The sequence below is a fragment of the Tuber melanosporum genome, assembly GCF_000151645.1.
Source record: "Tuber melanosporum whole genome shotgun sequence assembly, scaffold_153, strain Mel28".
NCBI lineage: Eukaryota > Fungi > Ascomycota > Pezizomycetes > Pezizales > Tuberaceae > Tuber > Tuber melanosporum.
In genome coordinates this window covers 44,743-65,750 of record NW_003298812.1, presented here as the reverse complement: position 1 = coordinate 65,750, position 21,008 = coordinate 44,743, and the positions used below count along the sequence as shown (strand labels likewise).

The window sequence follows — 21,008 nt, the reverse complement described above, 5'->3', positions numbered from 1 at the left end:
AACCTTAACCTGGCGCCATAACCAACTCGGCCATCTTGCCTTTCGTTTGCATCTTTGTCACTCTGTTATACTATATTTCCTAGAACTTAGGTGGAGGTTGCCTGGGGATGGGTTTGTAACGTCGACACGGTTACTCTTTATTCGTTTGCGGGTGGAATTAAAGCGCGGTGCCGGTATGTGCGGTGTTGTTACGGGGGGGTTAGGGAATTGCTTTTATAGCATGGTAGATTCTCTCCCATGGAATAAAAAAAGATGGGATGCGAGATTATGCCGTGGGTTTCAAGTATTGTATCTTCCGCGAGTATCGCAGGGCTCTTGGAGAGGAGTGGAATCTTCATTTATTGTGTATACGTTACCGCTTCGAGGCTTCTGATATTGAGAGCAGTACTGCATTGCGTGCTAGTGCCTCGCACTCTTTGGTCTTTTTTGTCATACTTGGTATGTTAGAGGATTCTTTCTCAAGCGCGCCTCAGCGCGGGTACGGTAAGTTTACTACCGTGTGCGGTAGTGCCGGTATGCTGTCGCTGTGAACAAGACTGGCTAGGCTACTAAGGTGGCGGTATGATATGATGCTATGTTATCATAGTACGGTACTGAAAAACGATATCGTGGGTCCCGGCTCTATTTCACGCAACGCACTCAGGCGGATCAAGTATAGCCTGTAAGCGGAATGTAGAGTAGAGAGTTTGAAGTAACTAAAGCGCACAAGAAATAAAACAACAAACACAATCAAAAATCCAAGTCGTAGTGATGCGGGGATGTTGCTCGTTCAACCAATCGCCAATATCGTTCCCAAGGTGTTTCCCACAGCCTCTTATATACCTTCAAGGTGTGTGGAAAAACGCAGTCCTGTGAAAACTTTTCCTCCACGATACTAAACACAACAGTCACACTCTTACCAACCCAGACTATGTTCAGAAACTCTAACTAAAAGCAATAGTATACTAAGAATAAAAATCATCGCGCAATTTTTTCCCTCCACAGAAACACCGATTTTTGCAATGACATCGACCCAGATGTCTAATCTCCTCTTAAACAATTTGTATGAAACCAGAAAGAAAACAATACTGCTGCCAAAAGCTTGCGCTATTGCCTAAGACAACCTCCAATATCAGAAATATCAAACGCTCTTTGCCCTAATGTCAGAACTCCCTCAATAGCCCCCATGGCTCCTCGTACATATTCTACTCCATGTCCCTGACCACGAGTCACCACATGCGACATCTCTGGCATAGGATAGTTTTCTGTCCGCGGTATATATAGAAGAAGATCGTCAAAGTGAAACCGTTTCATCATACCAGGTGGGTCATGTAATTGCCGGACATGTGCACTGACTCCCGACTTTGAAACCCTTTCCAAGATTCTCGGTGTTGACCATCTATGTTCCAGTTTGCGTCCTTTGTCTTTTGCCAGTTGAAAATCATGAAGAAGAACTAGATCTCCTGGCTGTGGTTGCTTGTATCCGGCCGTCATCCGTGGATTGATCTTTTCCTGTGCTTGAGCTAACTTCCTTCCAGCCTCAATCCCGTGTTCATCTCGCTGATCCAGATATGAGTTTATTCGTTCTTCGGAGGTGATCGGTAGATCTGGTACCGCAGGTTGGGTTCGTTTTAGCCAATTGGACAAGCCTTCATCTGACTTCCGCGTTACTGAAGGGTTGAAGCTGAGAAGAATTTCCGCCGGAGTGTATCCATGTATGCGAATGTACCGAGTGTTGATACTGAGAACGGCATCTCTGATGTGTAATCCCCAGCAGCGAGAAGAAGCATCAGCAATACAGCAAAGTCTGATACGTCCCATAAGCATTTGAACGTAGCATTCGCTAAGTCCCACTGATTGGGGATGTGATATCGCGGAAGTAAACTGATGGACACTGTGATCTGTCCACATTTTGGAAATCATCGCTCCAGTAAAATGGCTTCCATTATCAGTGTAAACGGATAGCGGCCATCCAAAACTCGGAATAACATGATCTAATAAGGCTTTCATAGTTGAGATCTGGTCTGCCTTCTGTACTCCAACAGCCCAAAGAAATCGAGAAAAGTAGTCAATTACGATAAGAATATAAAGATTTCCCGTTGCTTTGCATGGTGGATTAATAGGTCCCACAAAATCCATCCCAATCATGTCCATGGGCTGAAACTGTAGCATAGGTCGTATAACTCCGGCTTTCTGAATTTTGGTAACCCGCTGACAGGCTTCACAAGAGGCAACCCATTGTGCTATATCCTTTGAGCGAGATGGCCAGTAGACCTTTCCATGTGCGTGGCCGATAGTAACACTAGTCGCAAAGTGTCCATGACCTTCATGTAAATTTCCAAGCACCCTTTTCACGTCCTTCTCCAATACACAACTTGCCAATTGCCCATTCTTTTCCCGAAAGAAAAGCTTAGGTTCTTGCCCATCCACTAATACAAACTTTCACATCAACCTCTCTAACATCCTTCTCTCATTTCTTCCCAATCTCACCTCTCCAGCTCCTATAATCTCAAAGTCCAGTTCATCTAGTCTTTCCTTCACGACAGCCCCATACATCTTTGATTCTAGCCAAATCTTCCATCGTCTTCTCCTCATATCCCTTGCAGCCTCCTTCAATCATCCATCAGTTTCGACATTCTCTTCGGCTACCGCTTCCTGTACTACGCTTACTCCTTTATTCATCCAATTCCGGTCTCTCCTTCTCCTCTTTACCTCCTGACTCCCACAACTCCCCATCTTCCAGAACTCCCCACACTCACGCAACAGCTTTGGAATTTCTGAAGTAACCGGAACATTGGTAGCTAGACCCTTCACAGGCACAATAATATGAATTGCTGGCCGTAAACCTTCACTATCCTCAGCCGTATGTCTCCACATCAAACGAGTTGGTAGTCGGGAAAGTCTGTCTGCGATGCCGATAAAATGTGTTGTAGCCGGTCGATGAATCAAGCGAAACTCATATTCCCCTAGCTTTTCCTGCCACTTAGCTATTCTACAGTGAGTATCATTATCCAATCCGGTCAATAAGGTCCTTAAGGCTTCATGATCTGTATACACAAGAACTGGATAGGATGAGGCCATCACCATCCATCGGACTTCTGCCAAACAACGAATAACCGCCAGTGCTTCTCTCTCAGAGTTTGAGTACCGGGTCTCTGTATCTGCAAGTTTAAATGATATGAACATAACAATCCTCTCAGCTGCCTGGTGGGACTGGGAATTCGTAGCTTCCGTTCCGGCCATGATACCCTCCAGCTGAAATAGTACCCCCCCAACTCCACGCTTACTAGCATCTACAGCCAAATGGTATTGGATCTTAGGATCTGGTGATGCCATAGCATTATTTGCGATAGCCTGTTTTATCGCCTGGAAAGCTACATTTTTCTCTTCTGTCCACTGAAAGGTCTTTTCGATCTCTTTTCGTCGTCGCGCTGCATCCGTATGTTTCCTGTCCAAGGTTTTATCGTCAATCCCGTACTTCATTATTCAGACTAGCTCCGCTCTTCCAGGAATAAACCGTCGTAGGAATGGTGTCAAATAACAAAAGGCTTCTACATCAGCGAAGGTGCTAGGAATAGGCCATTCCAGAATTGCCTCTCTTTTGCGCAGAGACGGGCGAAGACCATTGGGGCCCGCACTAAATCCAATAAAATCCAGAGAGTCACAAAAGAAATGAGACTTGGAGTCCTTCAAGTATATCGGCCCTCAGACACATCTTGGAAAAAACTTTGTATGGAGAAATCGATACATTACGTAGAAGCTAGTAGCACTTCCATAGCTATCGTCAATCATTCCGTCAAATGCCACTTCGCCTTGATCCCTGATCAGCGATTCCATTCCTTCCAACACCACTCTACGACCTGAGCTGTCTTCGTATCCTTCGGGAATAGCACCAAATACCAGGTCTCTGAACCGACTATATGTATGAGTTCCACCTGTAAGTCCTTGTCCCATAACATTATAACAGTACATCCTATAAGGTGTAACAAATCCGAGTTTTGTCTCATCTCCAGCTCTAACTGGAATTGCCCAGTAGGAGTTTGCAGCATCGGTAGTGAAAAAGAAGCGCTTTCCTTTCTTCAAAACAGTATAGACAATCTGCTCAATCCTAGGACATGGATATTGTGACTTTTCTGTAACTCGATTCAGCGGTATAAAATTGTGCACCATTCGCAATCTCGCCTCCTTGGGTAATGACTCTGCTCGTAGCTTTCAAGGAAATTTCGTTCGTGCTCCCCACTCACTATCACAGCGAAAGATTAAACCGGCTTCTTCCATTTTTGGCAACAAACGGTGACAAAACGCTATCTCCTCCTCCGTGTATAATGGAATTTTTGCTCGGTAGGGTTTCGCTTCGGGGGTTAAAATGATCGCATGTTGAATCAGGTCAGTTCTTCAAATTCTTAGAAGATCAGTCTCAAAAACATCCTTCCACGTATACAGCATCCGCTTGGCTTTCTTTTGTTCTCCAATAGTCAGTTGCTCTCCCAGGTGAATACTTGTTCCGACAAACCACTCATCTATTTCTGGCTGAGTAACTTCTTTCTCAGTAATGATTGGATGGCTGACTGGCCTACGATTTGTCGGAAATAGCTGTGCCTTGTTCCGAGTTAATGCAGCTGTGTGCAAAACTCCTGGAGTCTTTCCTATCCCTCTCTTTCCCTCACGCTCAGTTCTTCTTTTACACTTCTCCTCTTTCTTCCTTCCAATACCCTGCACTACTCTGATTCCTACTCTCTTCTTCCCTTCCGCTTCTTCCCCAGAAAATATTCTTGACACCCTTTCATCCTCCTTTCCACAAAATGCCACCTCACTCCGCCAACCAAAAAGTAATTCATCCTTTCATCCAAATTGTTTTTCCTCGCCCCAGGGTCATATAAGCATCGTTCCTTACCCTGATGCCAGAGCGATGCTTTTAGTTTTCCGAAATCGGAAACATTTCGTCTCCTTCCTCCCAATGGTCGAGTTCATTTAACAATGTTTCAATCGCCTCTTCCGCTTCCTCATCATCCACGTCTATCACAGATCCTGTATCAATCTTGTTCATTCTCCTCTGTGACTTTTCCATAGAAATGCCGGGAACCTTACGCTGTGTTCGATCGCTACCCTCGATAAATAGTATCTGATTATCGTGATACTCCACTGCCCGAACACGCTTAAGCCACCTTCTCGAAAGGAGAAGCTGGTAGGTTTCGCATACCGCAACCTCATATGCCTTGATATGAGTGAGCACTCCAGCAACTAGAATGTCAACCCAAACATAATGCTTCAATATCACCAAGTGATCATCCGCCAGATGCATTCCCAATCCGCTCACAGGATAACGGTGTAACCCTAACTCATCAACTAGGCTAGTTGAGATCAAGTCAAGCATGGCTCCAGCATCAACAAGAACATCAGGTATACGATAATTGCCACTCCAAGCCTCTATATACAGACATTCAATATTCTCATCTGTACTGGATGCAGCTTCACTAATGATCTCCTTTCTTGGATCCTTGCTTGACGAATGCAACACATTCCTGGTAACAGGATTGTGGTCAGGCGCATCCTTTTTCTTCCTTACTCGCGGAATAGAAGAACGTAACAGTTCTGCCAAGTCACGACGGAGACGAGGAGAACAGTCAAGAAGTTGAGGAAGTGTAATACTCAAGTTCATATTGGATCCATCGAGAGCATTACCAATTGTAAAAGGCTCTTGGCCTTCCATCCACTTAATCGGTACGTTCAAAGGCCTGGAACCCATTCTCGAAATCATGGACGGCTTTGATACTTTTAACAGCGGATGGTATTGCTGGTTCTCCTCTCCGTACATGTATGGCTTCATTCTCTGCCATTCTTGCTTGTTCTACCATCTTTTCTACTTCATTCAAATTATTTTCCATCTCATCACTATATCTTCCTGCCCGAGGATTGTTCGTAGTTCTGACAGATCTTCTCAAAGGATGGTTTTCTCCTTGATCCTGAGTCCGTCTGGGAACTTTGGACGCTCCACGTTCGTATACACTCCCTTCATCATCATCCTCTACTCTAGCTCTCTTTTCCACCAAAGCATTCTCGAAAATAGTTCGCACAGCTGGAATTTTGGCTAACATAGCACAAGCTTTACCAAGATCATTTCTGGCTACAGAACAAGAACGAACACAAGTCACAGGTATAGGAGCAACAACCAGCAGGGCAGGCTGCTTCGGACGGGGAAGAATCGAACTTGGGGAGATAGCAACTGTGTTCGCTCCAGAGGCTGGAGCAGGTACGTATCGTTCTTGCGGTCGGTAATCTTGTTCCTGAAGTTCTCTCTCACGTCTGATATCTTCTCGTATTTGCTGCTGTTGATTGGAAGGAATTGGAGGTCTATTGCAAGTATTTGAATAGTGTCCTTGCTGCCCACAATTAAAGCAAGTAATTCGAGTATTCAAACGTCGGTTTAATAGTTGACTAGAACTCATCCGCGATCCCCGCCCGACACTTGCTTCGTAGGCAGCCATAAATGTATTGAACTGCTCTTGTATCATCATTGGCTGAGCTACCTCCAATGGAATGCTCTGAACTGGAACATCTGTCTTCTTAAGTACATTCACCTGAGCCACATTCAGAGTCTTATAAAGTGTCATTGTATCAGACTCATTTACTTTTCCCTGAGGGCGGAAAGGATCTGGCTCTCCAATTTCTTGAAAGGAAAACTTTACTACTGATAAGGCTTTTCCAAAAGAGAAATTTGTATCATTCTTAAGATCAAAAGTGATCCACTGTCTGTGTTCCTGGTCATTCATCCCTTTAATAAACGCAATGGCAAAAAGAGAATCCATCTCTTTAGGGACCTTGCCAGAGAGCTTCTCAACTCGATGAACATAATCGTGGATATGTTCGCTCTCGACTTGAGAAAGTGAAAGCATCTCATTTTGTACGGCAAATAAAGATGATGCCTCTGATGCCCGTAATCCGTATCGTTCTCTAAACTCTTTAACTATGCTCTCATAGCTCTTCTTTGACGCTTCCGGAAGAACATAATACCACCAATGCCAGGCATCTCCATCTCGCTCCAAGTTCTGACAAAACAATCTGATCTTCAATCTATCAGTAGCCTTGGTAGTTCCTGGTGCAATGCTCAGATCCCATGATAGTGCAGCAGTCTCGATATCATCTAGGTATTCGTCCACACTTTCACTAAAGTCCGTAGTACCTCCATTAAATGGAGTAATTTTAACGAAGTTTGACATTCTGCCCGGAAGCAACTTCGGCTTACAAACCTGTATATTCGGAGTGGGTAGGGCTAAAGCTGTGAAAAGAGGAGGAGATTCTGGTAATGAAAACCAAGCAGTATGCTCTCGGTAACGTTTCAGAAGCTGCTCTCTATAGTCAATAGCCCGACTAAAATTCGCTGAGGTATTTATTTCCAGAATTTAGAAATAAATTTCGAACCAACAACAAAAGTCAACAATCAATAATACAATGAGACAAGGCCTTCTCTGGTGTAGTAACCAAAAAAATCCGTTTCAGAGCACCAATGAAAAACGATATCGTGGGTCCCGGCTCTATTTCACGCAACGCACTCAGGCGGATCAAGTATAGCCTGTAAGCGGAATGTAGAGTAGAGAGTTTGAAGTAACTAAAGCGCACAAGAAATAAAACAACAAACACAATCAAAAATCCAAGTCATAGTGATGCGGGGATGTTGCTCGTTCAACCAATCGCCAATATCGTTCCCAAGGTGTTTCCCACAGCCTCTTATATACCTTCAAGGTGTGTGGAAAAACGCAGTCCTGTGAAAACTTTTCCTCCACGATACTAAACACAACAGTCACACTCTTGCCAACCCAGACTATGTTCAGAAACTCTAACTAAAAGCAATAGTATACTAAGAATAAAAATCATCGCGCAATTTTTTCCCTCCACAGTACTCGAGTACCTACCGCACTCAATGGTGGGGGGAAACCTAACCCTGCTGGCACTGAGAGGAGATAGCGCAAGGCTCTCCATGTATCATAATATTATCATAAGTCCAACCTTCATGGTGCGATAAACCACGAACTTTCGCTTGCGATAGCGGTATCGCTTCCTCCTGGGCATGCAGGATTCGATGGAGGGGCATGATGGCTGCCACACGGATTTTTTATTTCTGGACTTTTGCCCTTAACTTATGTATGATATGGTACTGCCATATACCGGTAATATAACCCCAGTAGTAATTGGTGGGCCTTAAACCCAAATTTACTAAGCTCCCGCCTTGGTATAATAATAATGTATTATTACGATGAACGTGTTTGGCCTAGCTGCTACTGGCGCCGGAAGTTATTCGTGAACTTGACCTAGGGTGTGTCGTAGTTCACTTCTTTTTAATAATTTGCGTTAATTATTATACCTCGTGGCCGTCTTCGGCTTCAGAAAATTCTATAGAGTCCCCTCAATTCCCCTTCGTAAATCTGCCGTCTTTCAAAAACAAACACACTCTCAATACCACGCTGATCGCCCTCATGACCACCCGAGTTACCCATGTCGATAGTGGCTGCCTGCAGTCCCTCCCTCTCATTTCAACCACACTGAAATCTCACATCGTGGATCTCACCGCCTCCCATTCACTCACGCAGGTGTATAACAATTCGTCAACTAGGGACATCTCCGAAGCCCTGTATACATTCCCTCTCTACGGATCCTCCTCTGTCACGGACTTCCAGGCTTTGGTTGGGGAGAAGACAATTAGTGGAGTGGTCAAGCAGAGGGCCGAAGCAAAAGCCATCTATGAAGCTGCTAAATCTGCGGGAAGAGTCACTGCTTTGTTTTCCCAGGATACCAGTGAGGTATTTACAACCAGCATCGGAAACATTCCAGCTGGCGGTTTGGTGGTGGTAGTCATCAAGTATGTACACGAATTGAAGCAAGGCATTGAGGTCGATGGGGTCAAACTCGTCATTCCCACTGTCATTGCCCCAAAGTACGGAAACGGGCCCGCCACTACAGGCTTGGTTTTCGGTAATCGATGGCGGACTTGTTGGGGCAACTTCTCGCAAAGGGTTCAGGATATTGGTGATGCGGAGGATGCCGGCCTTTCCCTCTCTATCACCGCAACGATGAGTGGGCCAATCAGGGGTGTTACCTCGCCCAGTCATCCCATTTCTATCGGAATTGGATCCCATTCCAGCGCCGACATAGACTTCAATCCTGCGAAGGCACATGCAATGCTTGCTCTTGCCTCTCGGTCTCTGACGGGGCTCGACAAGGATTTCTCCCTTCTCATCAAGGTGAATAACATCGGCGATCCCGGGGCATTTCTCGCTCCTCACCCCACCCTAAAAGATACATCTACACTTATGGTCACAATGGTTCCGAAATTTGCCCTTCCCTCGCAAGGTCACGAAATCATATTCGTTATTGACCGGTCAGGGTCGATGGGTAATAAGATTGCCACGGTCCGATCTGCTCTTCAACTTTTCCTCTCCTCGTTGCCTGTAGGCTTATACTTCAATATCTGCTCCTTCGGATCCAACCATTCGTTCCTTTGGCCGCAATCGCAGGAGTATTCGGAGGTGTCTCTGAACGCGGCGAAGGCTCATGTCATGGGTTTGGATTCCAAAATGGGTGGAACGGAGATACTTAAAGCTGTGGTAGGCGCTGTGAAGACGCGGCGACAGGATATGAGGGCTGAAATCCTTATCCTTACCGACGGAGAAGTCTGGGGGGCGGAAAGCTTGTTTGAATTTATCAACGGGTCTTCCAAGGACGGGAATGTTCGTTTCTTCTCGCTTGGCGTTGGGGATACAGTCTCACATAGCCTCGTGGAGGGAATCTCTCGAGCTGGAAAGGGGTATTCGCAGATTGTCAACATCGCTAGTGGCCTCCAGAAGAAGGTCATGCGCATGTTGAAGGCAGCATTGACACCTCATGTCAATGGCTGGGACATAGGCTGGGCGGGGAAGCCCGAAAAGCAACGTGCGATTCTGACCGCTTCTGCTCCTAGAACCATTGCTCCGATTTCCCTCTTCGACCCAAACTGCGACCCAGATAATACCCCCTTTGCTCCATATAGTAGCACATCCACTCTCACGCTACCAAAGGTCATCCAAGCCCCCACAATCGTCCCTGGACTATTCTCATACTCCCGGGAAACGGTCTACTTTTTGATATCCAACGGCGACCGACCGGAAAAGGTCTTCCTGAAGGGTTTCGCGCATATCACCAGCTCGAACACCATCTGTCCACTTCAAATTGAGATCCCCGTACATGCGATCACTTCCACAGGGGCATCAATCGGCCTTTATCAGCACGCCGGACGCAAGCTCCTCCAAGACCTCGAAGAAGGCAGACCTTCATACCTCGAAGGCATCTACGATAAAGCAAAAGAGCCAGCAAAGCACGCCAAACTAATCGCGAAAGAAGGAACGAGGATCGGTCTTGAGTTTGGGCTGGCTAGCAAGTGGACCTCATTCGTAGCTGTCGAAGGGATTGAAGCAACAGGGGAACAAGGAAATCAGCTAGAAGAGGAGAGGGCAGATGCGCTTATGGAGAGAGAAACACAAACCACCAACTCCGGATCCGCAAGTTCATTCTCCCGGCGGACGGTTGGAGGGGGCGAATCAACAGGGGGAGGGCAAGGGAGCCAGGAAGGGGGGGAGCGGAAGCGCCCAAGGAGGGGGAATCACAAGCCGCCAACTCTGGACCCCCAAGTTTTCCTTCACGCCGAACTAGTCACTCCAAATCGGCTCTAGGGGGCAGTCGTGCGCCAAAGCGTGTTTCGGCTTCGCCTAGGCCGCAGGAACGGGGTTACACGTGTCAGCAGCAGCAGTTATCCAGAGGAGGGGTCGAGGGCTTTAGAGCACCATCTAAAGTCTCTGGTGGTGGCATCGTTAGGGGAGCCTACTCCAGGGGTCCACCACCACCGCCTTCGCCCAAGGCCTCTACGCAGCCGGGCGGAGCTTCCGGACACCTTGTCGGGGGAGCAAGGATAGGAGGTAGATCCTTCGGCGCAGCACCGAAACCGAGCAGCAAGCCAGTACAGGCCCACCAGAGAAGGTCCTCATCCAAACCGATCTCACAAGATAGAGAAGGCCTAAACCTGATTACGGAAACCGCAGCTCTCCTTGCACCGCCCGTTGGCGAGCAAGACTTCTCATCCCCGATCTCTAGCCCATCTCTAGTGTCCAGCCCTTCGTTGCTAGGGCATAAACCCTCCTCCCCGCTAGGAACACTCCCCGCCTCACAAGCACCGGCTCCTGCCTCGCCGCGGTCCGCCACGGCACGACATTCTGTGACCTCCACATCGTGCAGTCCCACATCCCCACGCCAAGCTCGCTACTCCTCACAGGGCTCTTGTTCCCCGGCATCCCCGTCGCGCGGTCCGGCGCCCCGACCCCGTGCTTGCTGCGCCGCGCCGGGTTCTCATCCTCCGGCCTCCCCATCGCACAGTCCCACACCCCGAACCCAAGCCCGCTACACCGCACAGGACGCTCGTCCAATGGCCTCCCCGTCGCGCGGTCCTGCGCCCCGGCCCCGGGTTTGCTACGCCGCGAAGGGCTCTCACCCCGCGGCGTTCCCATCGTACAGCCCCGCACCACGACCCCAAGTTTACCCTACGGTGGAAGACTCTAATTCCCCAACTCTCCCACCCCAAGTTGTCTGCACCCCGCAAGACTCCTGTACCGCGACCCCCCAATCGCACAGTCCTGCACTCCAATCCCAAGTTTACTACATCGCACAAGACCCTCTGGGCAACTTTGACCTTGACCCACTCACGCCCGGCCCCGAATTCAACCACCAATCATCATTCCCTCCGGCACAGCACTATCAGCAGCAGGAATCGCAGTGGATTCCAGAAGGTTCGCACAACCTAGTCTCCGACCTAGCCAGCCTCCCGCAATCCAATGGGATGTTCAAAGCGGACGGGAGGATATTGGCTTGGCTTGGCTTGCGAAACAGCAGGTTAGAAAACGCGCACGCGGACGCGGACTTTCTCACGACGGTAGCGATTATCGTTGCGCTGGAGGAGAAGTTCCCGGAGTTGTTGGAGGAGTGGGAATTCATGGTTTCAAAGGCCAAAGAGGCGGTCCAGAAGCTTTATCCGGAGGGGGATAGGGAGGCTGTGGCGTCGGCAGTTCGGGTAGCTCTAGGGGTGTGAATTTGCTAAGCGGTGTGTTTGTTTCCCTTTTCTGAGTGAGCCGGAGGGAGCAAGCACGAGGGTGAATGAAGGTATGAAGTTATTATTAATAATCTCTTTTGTGCTTTGTGAAGGGGGCTTTTCTTTCTGGTTGGTTTCTGCCGGGCGGCTGATTGAGGACTGGGTGGGTAGATTTAAATTTAAACGAGTGCCAATTTCTCATTCTCTTTGTCTTTATTATGAGTTAGGTAGTCATGAATTAATGTAACTTATTACTGTCGCAAATGCCATGCTCGAACCTCCGCCAATAAGTTACATGACATATTTATGCATTCTCCCTCGCGCTGAAGATAGGTCACTCTACCATCAGATTCTAATAAAAGTTTTTTGTTTTCCTATCATATGGTCACAATAAGACTACGGATAGGGGCTAAAGGAGGAAGTGGTAAGAGTGAAATCACTCCAGGTCAAGCGCAACTGAATACGAGAGATGGCGAACTAAGCGATCGACTGGGATGGACAGACAGGAGATAATATACAAAATATATTTCCAAAACAATACATCAAGAAACCCTACTGTTGGAAATAGTATCTCATCCTGTTTGCTCTAGGAGTGTATTGGTCATGTGACACTCACATGTAACGAGTCATACCTATCATACTCGTAGAGATGATTTCCTTGGAATATCATGCTATGCAAACGAGTACTACGGGTAGTATTACCGTACAAACTACTCGAGTATTGGGCGGAAGGTCGTAGCACCAAAGGACTTATTCTCATTTTATCCAACAGCATTATCATACTACCGAAAATTCCGCCACTACTAGCAGTATTTCTTATACCGATCAAATATTTAGGGGCCGATCCAGGAAGGGGTCCAGCATCTCCACTACTCGTAATTTTCTGACGTTTGTAAAAATGACCGGGTCCGCATGATCCCGCATAAGCCAAGACATGCAGGATAGCCCAATAGGATTGATAGTAACAAGGCACAAAAGCTACAATTGTAACCCAGATACCCAGTACCCACAAGTACCCATCCTTAGAAATTGCTTCTGTGCTGTACTTGGTGTAATTCAATTGTTCGGCATCAATTTGTATTTTCTCTCTCAAAATTTTTTTTTCAAGATGCCTTTTGTTCCACAAGGGTCAACAATCTCAATGGCGAAGAGAGCCTAAATTGTAGGCTATTCAACTATGAGAGGTCACCGTAAGGTAACCTTAACTCAAATTGCAGCCAAAACAGGTGTCCTTCTCAGTACACGTTCTAATATTATCTAGGAGGCAAAATGTTGAGCAGTGGAACCAAGTAGAAATCCTAATCTTTGTATTCCAGTTAATCTGGCTGCCAAGCCTAACAACCAGAAGGGATGCAATACTGCCCTCACAGCTGATCAAAAAATGCACTTGGTTGAGGTAGCACTCTCAGATAGTGAGTATTATCATACGACATTTGAGCAACTTGCCTACACAGGTAGAAGAATACTTTTATACAATTGAGATTTTACTATAGCTAGTTAATCTATTATAATATGTACATAAAGTTAATAAATATTAATTAAAAAGCTGGCCTAGATATTTGTAATCTAATGGTGAAAAGGGTTCTTGCAGAGAACAATATCCATCGGCAAAAGGCAACAGAAAAACCTACCCTTTCCCAGAAGCACAAGGATACTTAATTAGCATTCTGCTTGCAGTACCGGTACCAGAACTGGGCAGAGGTTGTATTTACCAATGAATCGTACTTTGAAACAGGGGCTCTACATCAATGTCAGACTAGTAGAGTTCTACAGCAACCTGGTGAGGTCTACCTCCTGCAAAATATAAACCAAAAGTTTGCACAGGAAGCTACTGTAATGTTCTGGGGAGCTGTAGTGTACAGAAAGTCAGGTAAATTCATTCATTTTATTTAATTTATTTACATGTTTTAATACTAATCTACAATATATACAGAGGCGGAACTTCCATACTAGTATTATATGTATGTGACTCTATACGAGTTGAAATACCAGAAGGCTGCCGCTCTTCTCCAGCTCTACTGAGAGTAGGAAGAAGAAAATACTGAGGTTGAAAGATATAACCTCATCAACCTTGGTGTTGAGAACCCAAGACCTCTACTGGAGATGAAAGAATGAGGAAAGGATAGGAGAGGGGGCATAGATTGATTCATATATCGTAAATGTATTCTAAGCCCCCTCCTTTATCCTTTTATGACCTTGGTCCAGGCTGCCCGCCCTGGGGTGGTGATAATGGAGGATAATGTGCCAGCGCATATCCACCATTATCATGACCGCACATGCCAGCAGCTTGGATTTCAGAAGCTGGAACGGCCAGCAAACTCCCCAGATCTCAACACAATCGAGACGATCTGGTGTGAGATAAAGGATAGTATTAAGGCACAATTAGGAATTCGGGTTACTGCTACTGGGATTTGGATGGTTGTGGAGGAGGAATGGCTCCGGTATCCTATGGAGAGGATAAATCAGCATATTATGTCTATGCAGAACCGGATAGAGGCATGTATTACTGATGGTGGTGGTAATTCCTTTAACCATTAGTTTTATAATTTGTTTTCATTTCTATTTTCTATCTATATATTGTACAGTAATTTACTGCCAGCCTACTGCCGAGCGACCATTCTATGATTCTATTTCTTGGGACCCTCTTCAGAATCTCCTCCTCCTAGCAGCTCTTGCCCCTGAACCCTTTCAAGAAGCTATTTCGTGTTTCTAAAAGGTACTTCCCTTCCTGCTCATGTAGGTCTCCTGCACATTTTCTTGGCTGCATATGCAGGATCATGTGGACCCGGTCGTTTTTACAAACGTCAGAAAATTACGAGTACAGTACTTGAGTTACCCCCCCGGTACTGCAGCTCCGCACCGCGTCACAGGATCTCAATCGGCGGAGGCGCAGATGACAAGGGTGTCATATCTTGGAACACAAGCTAGCGAATTGAAGATAGCAAGTTGAAAATTGGCGATTAGTTTCGTGAGAGTTAGTGATGTTCCCCCATCGATGTTTGTTTTGTCTTTATAAGCAGCTGTGAGTTGGTAGTCCGGCAGCCCGGGTGTCATATTTCATTGAATCGGTCACTGGATAGGTCAATTAGGGTAGTGAAATTATATTGTATGGTGTCGGTGCCGTTCACGGGAGAAGCTGGCCACCAGGGGCCTCCATACTTTCTATTCCATGATACATCATGAAGATATTTCCCTATGCCAGGCGGCTGCATGCACGGTTGTAGCTGGGAGAATGTTAAAAGAGTTGATTAAAATGCCCCATCTGGAAAATGAAGAGTTTTGGGCAATAATTTCTCCGGAGATGTGTATCCAAGAGATGTCAAGATATAGGCAACTTGCTTCAACCGTAGTTTCAGTATCATAATATTATGGTAGCTGATTGCCTTCCGAGACAGTGGAAATATATTACTTATGATACGGGGCGTCCTTACCAGATGTTTAGCTCACCCTATAGCTCGGAAAAGATTCGGCAGCTAATGATAAACCCTAACTCCTCAAACTTTACTATACCAGCGCTCTGCCCAATGTAAAGCGCTCTCTTGACTAAGAGCTTTCCTTCACAGACAACACTACTATTCCATCCACAAACAACTGCCATCCAAAAAAAAAAAATACGACTATCTAACAAGAACCGAAAAAATGGCAAAAAACTCTCCCAAAACTATCAAAACCGCCAAAACTCCCAAGCACATCATCGAAATCAGCATGACCCCCGAGAAGTACTATGAGCTCAAGGTCTACATCAAGTCCATCCTTCTTCCCGGTACCCCCCCGTTGGAATGTAAGCGTTTGGACACCGGCGACAACAAGAGGGTTTATCGTCAATGGATCAACAACGCACTTGAAGAGATTGGACCTAAGTTCTTCCCGGGTGGTAGGGGCAAAGGATTGGTTTGGCCAGAGGATCACGTTGGGTATGTTTTTTTCCAACTAGCTGATTTTCCCCTATCCAATGTTTGGGGTCCCCTGAGAAGTTTTTGGATAGGCTGATTTGGTGTGATACGATAGGATTTATAAGGCCGTTCATCAAGTTGTGCGAGCCTTGAGCATTGGGGTTAGAAATAACTATAAAAAGAAAGGGGGATTGGTGGCTGTTGAAGAACATAACAACAGTGATGAGATGGAGATGGCTCAAGGAGATGCTGCCGTTGAGGGTGCGGTTGCAGCAGTTGATAAGGAAGTCTCCAAAGAGACTCAGAGAGACGAATTTATGGCGACAATGACTAACCAAGATGATCAAAGCGAAGACTCCTGGGAAGAATGGATGGACGCACCAGCCATTGAGTTGGAAGACTTGCTTGGTTTGAAGATTGGAGTATATACTCAAGTCCCCTACATTATAATTACCTATATTTGTGGAAGCTAACAGCTGTTTACTACAGCCCGAAATCTTTGCTCACATTCCTGATTTGGCCGAAGACAATTTCGACTGGGAGGAAATCATGGACTGGAACAGCCCAGAGCCGGTGCGCTATCTAACTATCCATCACATTGGAGCTTTGAAACTAAACTTTGGCCTGCAGATTGCCCGCCTCCACTTTTTACTTTCTTGAGCTGGGGTTGATGTCCTTCTGCTTGCGTTCGACACTCGAGACGGTATTCCGCAGGTTTATTGCTTAGTTAGTTAGTTACTTTGTCATGGGATGTGGGTGGGTGGGTGGGTCACGGGATATGCTATGATAGTCTAATTATGTCGAACGCTTGCTGCTCAATATAAAAAAAACACCTTTTTCCCTTTTACTTGGATTTAATCCACTCTTAGTCCCTATTCATGCTTTTGTAGAATATTAGTCAAAAAAACGGCAATATGATAGGGTGGCCTAGCGGACGGACGGCAGGGGCATTCTGGAACTAAAGTCTAACTTTTGAAGGTGGCAACTAGAGCAGCAATGGTGTTTGGCCGTACAAATTGAGTAATATATTGCGGGAATGGGGGTCATAGTCCCATTCACTGAGCATGGGATGACATTGCTCCACTACGGGTAAATAATGTTCTCATTCACCCAGCGCATAGAGAAATAACTTCCAAGTATGATAACTGGATTTAAAGAAGGTATTTGCAAGCAGCAACAGCAACTAAAGCAGCTTAGCATTGAAGAGAAAATTTATGCCATCGTCAGATACGGCAGTAGATTCTTTTCCGCTCATGTTTGATACTCCCCCTCTTAGCACCTCCAACAAGCCTTCGCGCCGGCGGTGGGCACGCGGGAGCTGTGGACATGCTATTAGAGACAGTGGCTGGTAGTCCCTATAAAGGACATTAAATTTGGTTATATAATCTTGTCGGGCTAAATTTTCGCACGGGCTAGCTATGAAGACGCTATTGGAACGGAAGAATATTAACCCCAAGATAACAGACAACACTGACCGAACTCCAATCCCGTGAGCTATCGGAGAGGGGCATGTTGGAACCATGCCAAGACGCCATTGGAAAGGGAGGACCCCACCCCCATGTTATTGATAATAGTGGCCGAACGCCGCTACCGCGAGCTGCTGAGTATGCATGGGGGGATAATAAAATTTCTGTCGGAAAAGAGAGATCTCTGCAGTGCTGATGACGCCAGTCAAATTTGATTATGATACGAATGCAGACATGAGAGGGTTGCCAGGACTCCATTCGAGCCCAACGAGACCATACCGAACCCATCAGACCACACCCGCCGAACAGAGTTTCCATAGTTCGGAGAATCACCGCTTGGGCGCTTTTAATATAACGTTGGAACAGAATGGTCTGTTCCCCCATCAGTAGAGGGCGATAAATAAACAAGGTTTGATACCATAATATTATATCCCCTCGTAGCCTAGCCCACTAAATCGATCCAGGGTTTTGATAACTACTGCCAAATAATCGACATAAGTAGAAGATCTCCCCTCTAGGCTGAAAGTAATAGCTATTGCGGGAAAGAGAGTCCTTCCTTTTATCTATTCTTCCTCTTGTCAAAGCTCTAGCACTTCAATCTAGTTACCCATTTTTCTAGACGAATCTCCGCCGCACATCACCCACCTACTGGCAAAGCCAGCCAAATGAATTAATTCTAGCGCTATTGCGCACACCGAGCCTCTGAAACCTCTCCCGACATGATATCTAAACAATCGTCATTCAGTGATCATTCCTCATCACTCGCTATATCTACTGCACTTCCCCCCCTACCAAACTAGTGATGTACGACAGGAGTGTTGGACTGGATCGCTCACCTAATGATCAAAGTGGTTAAAGCTTCTTTGACAATAAAGTAATTTCATGAAAATATAATGCCTTACAAAGAGTGTAGATTGAACAATTCCAACTTGCATTTTCTTCCTCTTTCTTCCTTTTTCAATAATGATATAAAAAGAGAAAAGTCAAAAGCGGATTAAAAAGGAAAGAGAATAGAGATACATGGATAAACTAACAATCAAAGTAAAGTGAGATTCAAATTTCATGAGTAAGGAATAGTGGGAGCGATTGGGATCTTTTCACTAAAGAGCGTGGGCCACGATCCTACCGGTATCCCACAATCTGGTAGTAAGTTACCAAGTTGGCAAACGATCAACCGCCAATTCCAAGTATAGTATCATACATCAAGCTAAGAATAAAATACATCAATAAATGGCAGTCCAGAGAAAACGCCAGGCTTATAAAAAAAATCTCAAGACCACCACTAGGTAACCTAGAGACTGTTTGGATGATCTGAATTATGATATCGTACAAACAGTTGCCCGCAACAACTATGATAGGAATAATGGTTTGACCTTTTACAAAATTGGGTATAGGGTTACGAATTCTGACAGCTCCACATGGTGTGAGCTAGGAGGACCCGAGCTCTTTTCTGTATCATAGTTTAAACAAACATTATGTATATCATATATAATAAGCAGTTCCTGCAGAATATTCTCTCGGTTGCTGGCGGTGATATCATAGTAGATATTCTGGTATATCGCCCTCCGGTCGCTACTTTGTTTCTAATTCCTTTGCCCCTCAAGCTGCGTCCTTCCGTTAGGGACCCCCAGTATTAGAATCTCAACCAAAACAAACTGTCCTGATGGAGGCAATTTAGGACTTGTTCTACAAACCACTGACCGGACCACTTGCTCTCACAACAAAACGGGGCTCATCACAAGTGCCGAACTCTTCCCGCAATAGGGCGTTTCGTGACACTAGGCTCCCGCGCCGAAATCTAGTGGGCTATGTGCGCCAGACCAGAGCCCCGCAGCCCTCCCGTTAGATAGAAATTTACAACAGCGCTCCCATCATACCTTGAGACCTTGTTGACCTACGATATGAAAAAGCGCTGGTCAACTATATTACGCAAACCAATTCTCTCTACAGACTTAGGGGGTTTGTCTCGGGCTTTCGTCGTGTTACGATCGGGCCCGCCCTTACCTGCCGTAGTGATGTTGGGGAGTTATTTGATTGTGTGGGGCGGTGGAATCTGGGGTATTTCCCGGAGGCGTGAGTACATTTGGGGGGTACCCGCAAGGCAGTCCAGGTACCGGGAGGAGGGGTTTGATGAGCTCGGCTATTTCAAAATATGGCTGTAGGTCAGTTATATAACACCATTATCGTGCCGATAGCAAGTAATTGTGGGTTGAGCTCTTCTCTAGAGCATATTATCTTCTATCCCAGACGTGACCATACACAACCCACTACGGATACAACAAAAAATGCCCCCGCCCCTCACCAGCCAATGCTCCCTCATTCACCCGTTCACCTCCTTCTCCAGAACCGCCCTATCCTCCGCCGTCAGCACTACCCCCTCACACCAATTACACCACCCCCTGAAAACCCCCGCCTTCTCCAACTTCAACGGGAGCTCAATAGCCCTTCCCTCCCCCACCATGCACCCACTCCCCCCACCATCATCAGTACACCCCACATAACCATTCCGCCTCCCAAACAGGCACCCCTTCTCCCCATCAACCAACTCCGCCGTCGTAACAAACATCCTTTTCAGTGGCATCCCCGAGCACTCAGCACACAACCACATTTCGGCACAATCACACACCTTGTCGGACCCCTGCAGCGAGCATACCCTATGATTCGAGCACAAGCGGCGTAATCGCAAAGATGATATCCACGAATTCGGTCTTCGTGCGCAATTCTACTCCAGTTCCCCATTAGCATTATCACTCTTATAAGGCAGAGAGAAGGGGGGATCATACGCGGCAAATAGGTTCCAGACACCCCCTACATTCATTCACCAAGTCTTTAACACATCTGCGAAATTTCCAGCTGGAGTTCTTGCATACTAGCGATGTGGAGGTCAGGTTTTCGCGTTGCGAGAGGAGGAGGGACCTGAAGGGGTGGCAGGTGGTGCTTAGGGTTGCGAGGTCGTTGAGGTCTAAGTGTTTCACTAGGGATATCAAGAGTGGGTATGATGATAGGAGGGTTGTAAATGGGTGGGTGGTGTTGGGGTTTGGCTGAGATTCTGCTGCCGGTACCGCTCGAGCATGCCACTGTATGGCCCGTATTGACTGGCAGTCGTCGTGGGAGTTATCGTAAAGCGGGGGTTTTGAGGAGTCGAGGTTTAGGAACAATACCATTTTCGTTTTGGTCTGGTTCGTGCGTAGTGGCTCACGGCAGATTGAGCAATCAGCTGTTGCTCTCATGATGCCAGTATCATAGCTTGGAAGGCGGGATAAAGCGGAGTTGGGTTAGGGTTGTTTATTTTTCCCGTTACTCGAGTAGCAAGACTTCAGTAGTATTTTGCTTCAATGTTCCTTAGGACCTATCTAGATGATATATGATACAACTATTCCATTCCGTTGCCCCATACAAAGTGACCGTTTTAAAAAGGAAGAACAAGCGTTCCATATGGGAAACGGTCGTAGAACGAAACGGTTCCAGCGTTGCCAAACAGACCCCTAGGGTACAGTACTCTACAATGACTACCAGTAGCAACACGCAAACAACCCCTCATCATCTTCATCTTCGCGCAAACAC

At 46.4% G+C, this 21,008-nt stretch overlaps 2 protein-coding genes; both read right to left on the bottom strand.

The window, feature by feature from the left end:
* Positions 1 to 8,309: 8,309 nt before the first annotated feature.
* GSTUM_00002880001 (uncharacterized protein) lies at positions 8,310 to 9,149 on the bottom strand (the record flags this gene model as incomplete). XM_002836588.2 has 1 exon in its annotated part: positions 8,310 to 9,149. One exon carries the CDS (start codon positions 9,147 to 9,149, stop codon positions 8,580 to 8,582), a length of 570 nt encoding a protein of 189 aa, XP_002836634.1. The 3' UTR covers positions 8,310 to 8,579.
* Positions 9,150 to 11,481: 2,332 nt separating this feature from the next.
* GSTUM_00002878001 (uncharacterized protein) lies at positions 11,482 to 12,214 on the bottom strand. XM_052355724.1 has 1 exon: positions 11,482 to 12,214. Exon 1 carries the CDS (start codon positions 11,989 to 11,991, stop codon positions 11,755 to 11,757), a length of 237 nt encoding a protein of 78 aa, XP_052211697.1. The 5' UTR covers positions 11,992 to 12,214; the 3' UTR covers positions 11,482 to 11,754.
* Between the last annotated feature and the right edge of the window lie 8,794 nt (positions 12,215 to 21,008).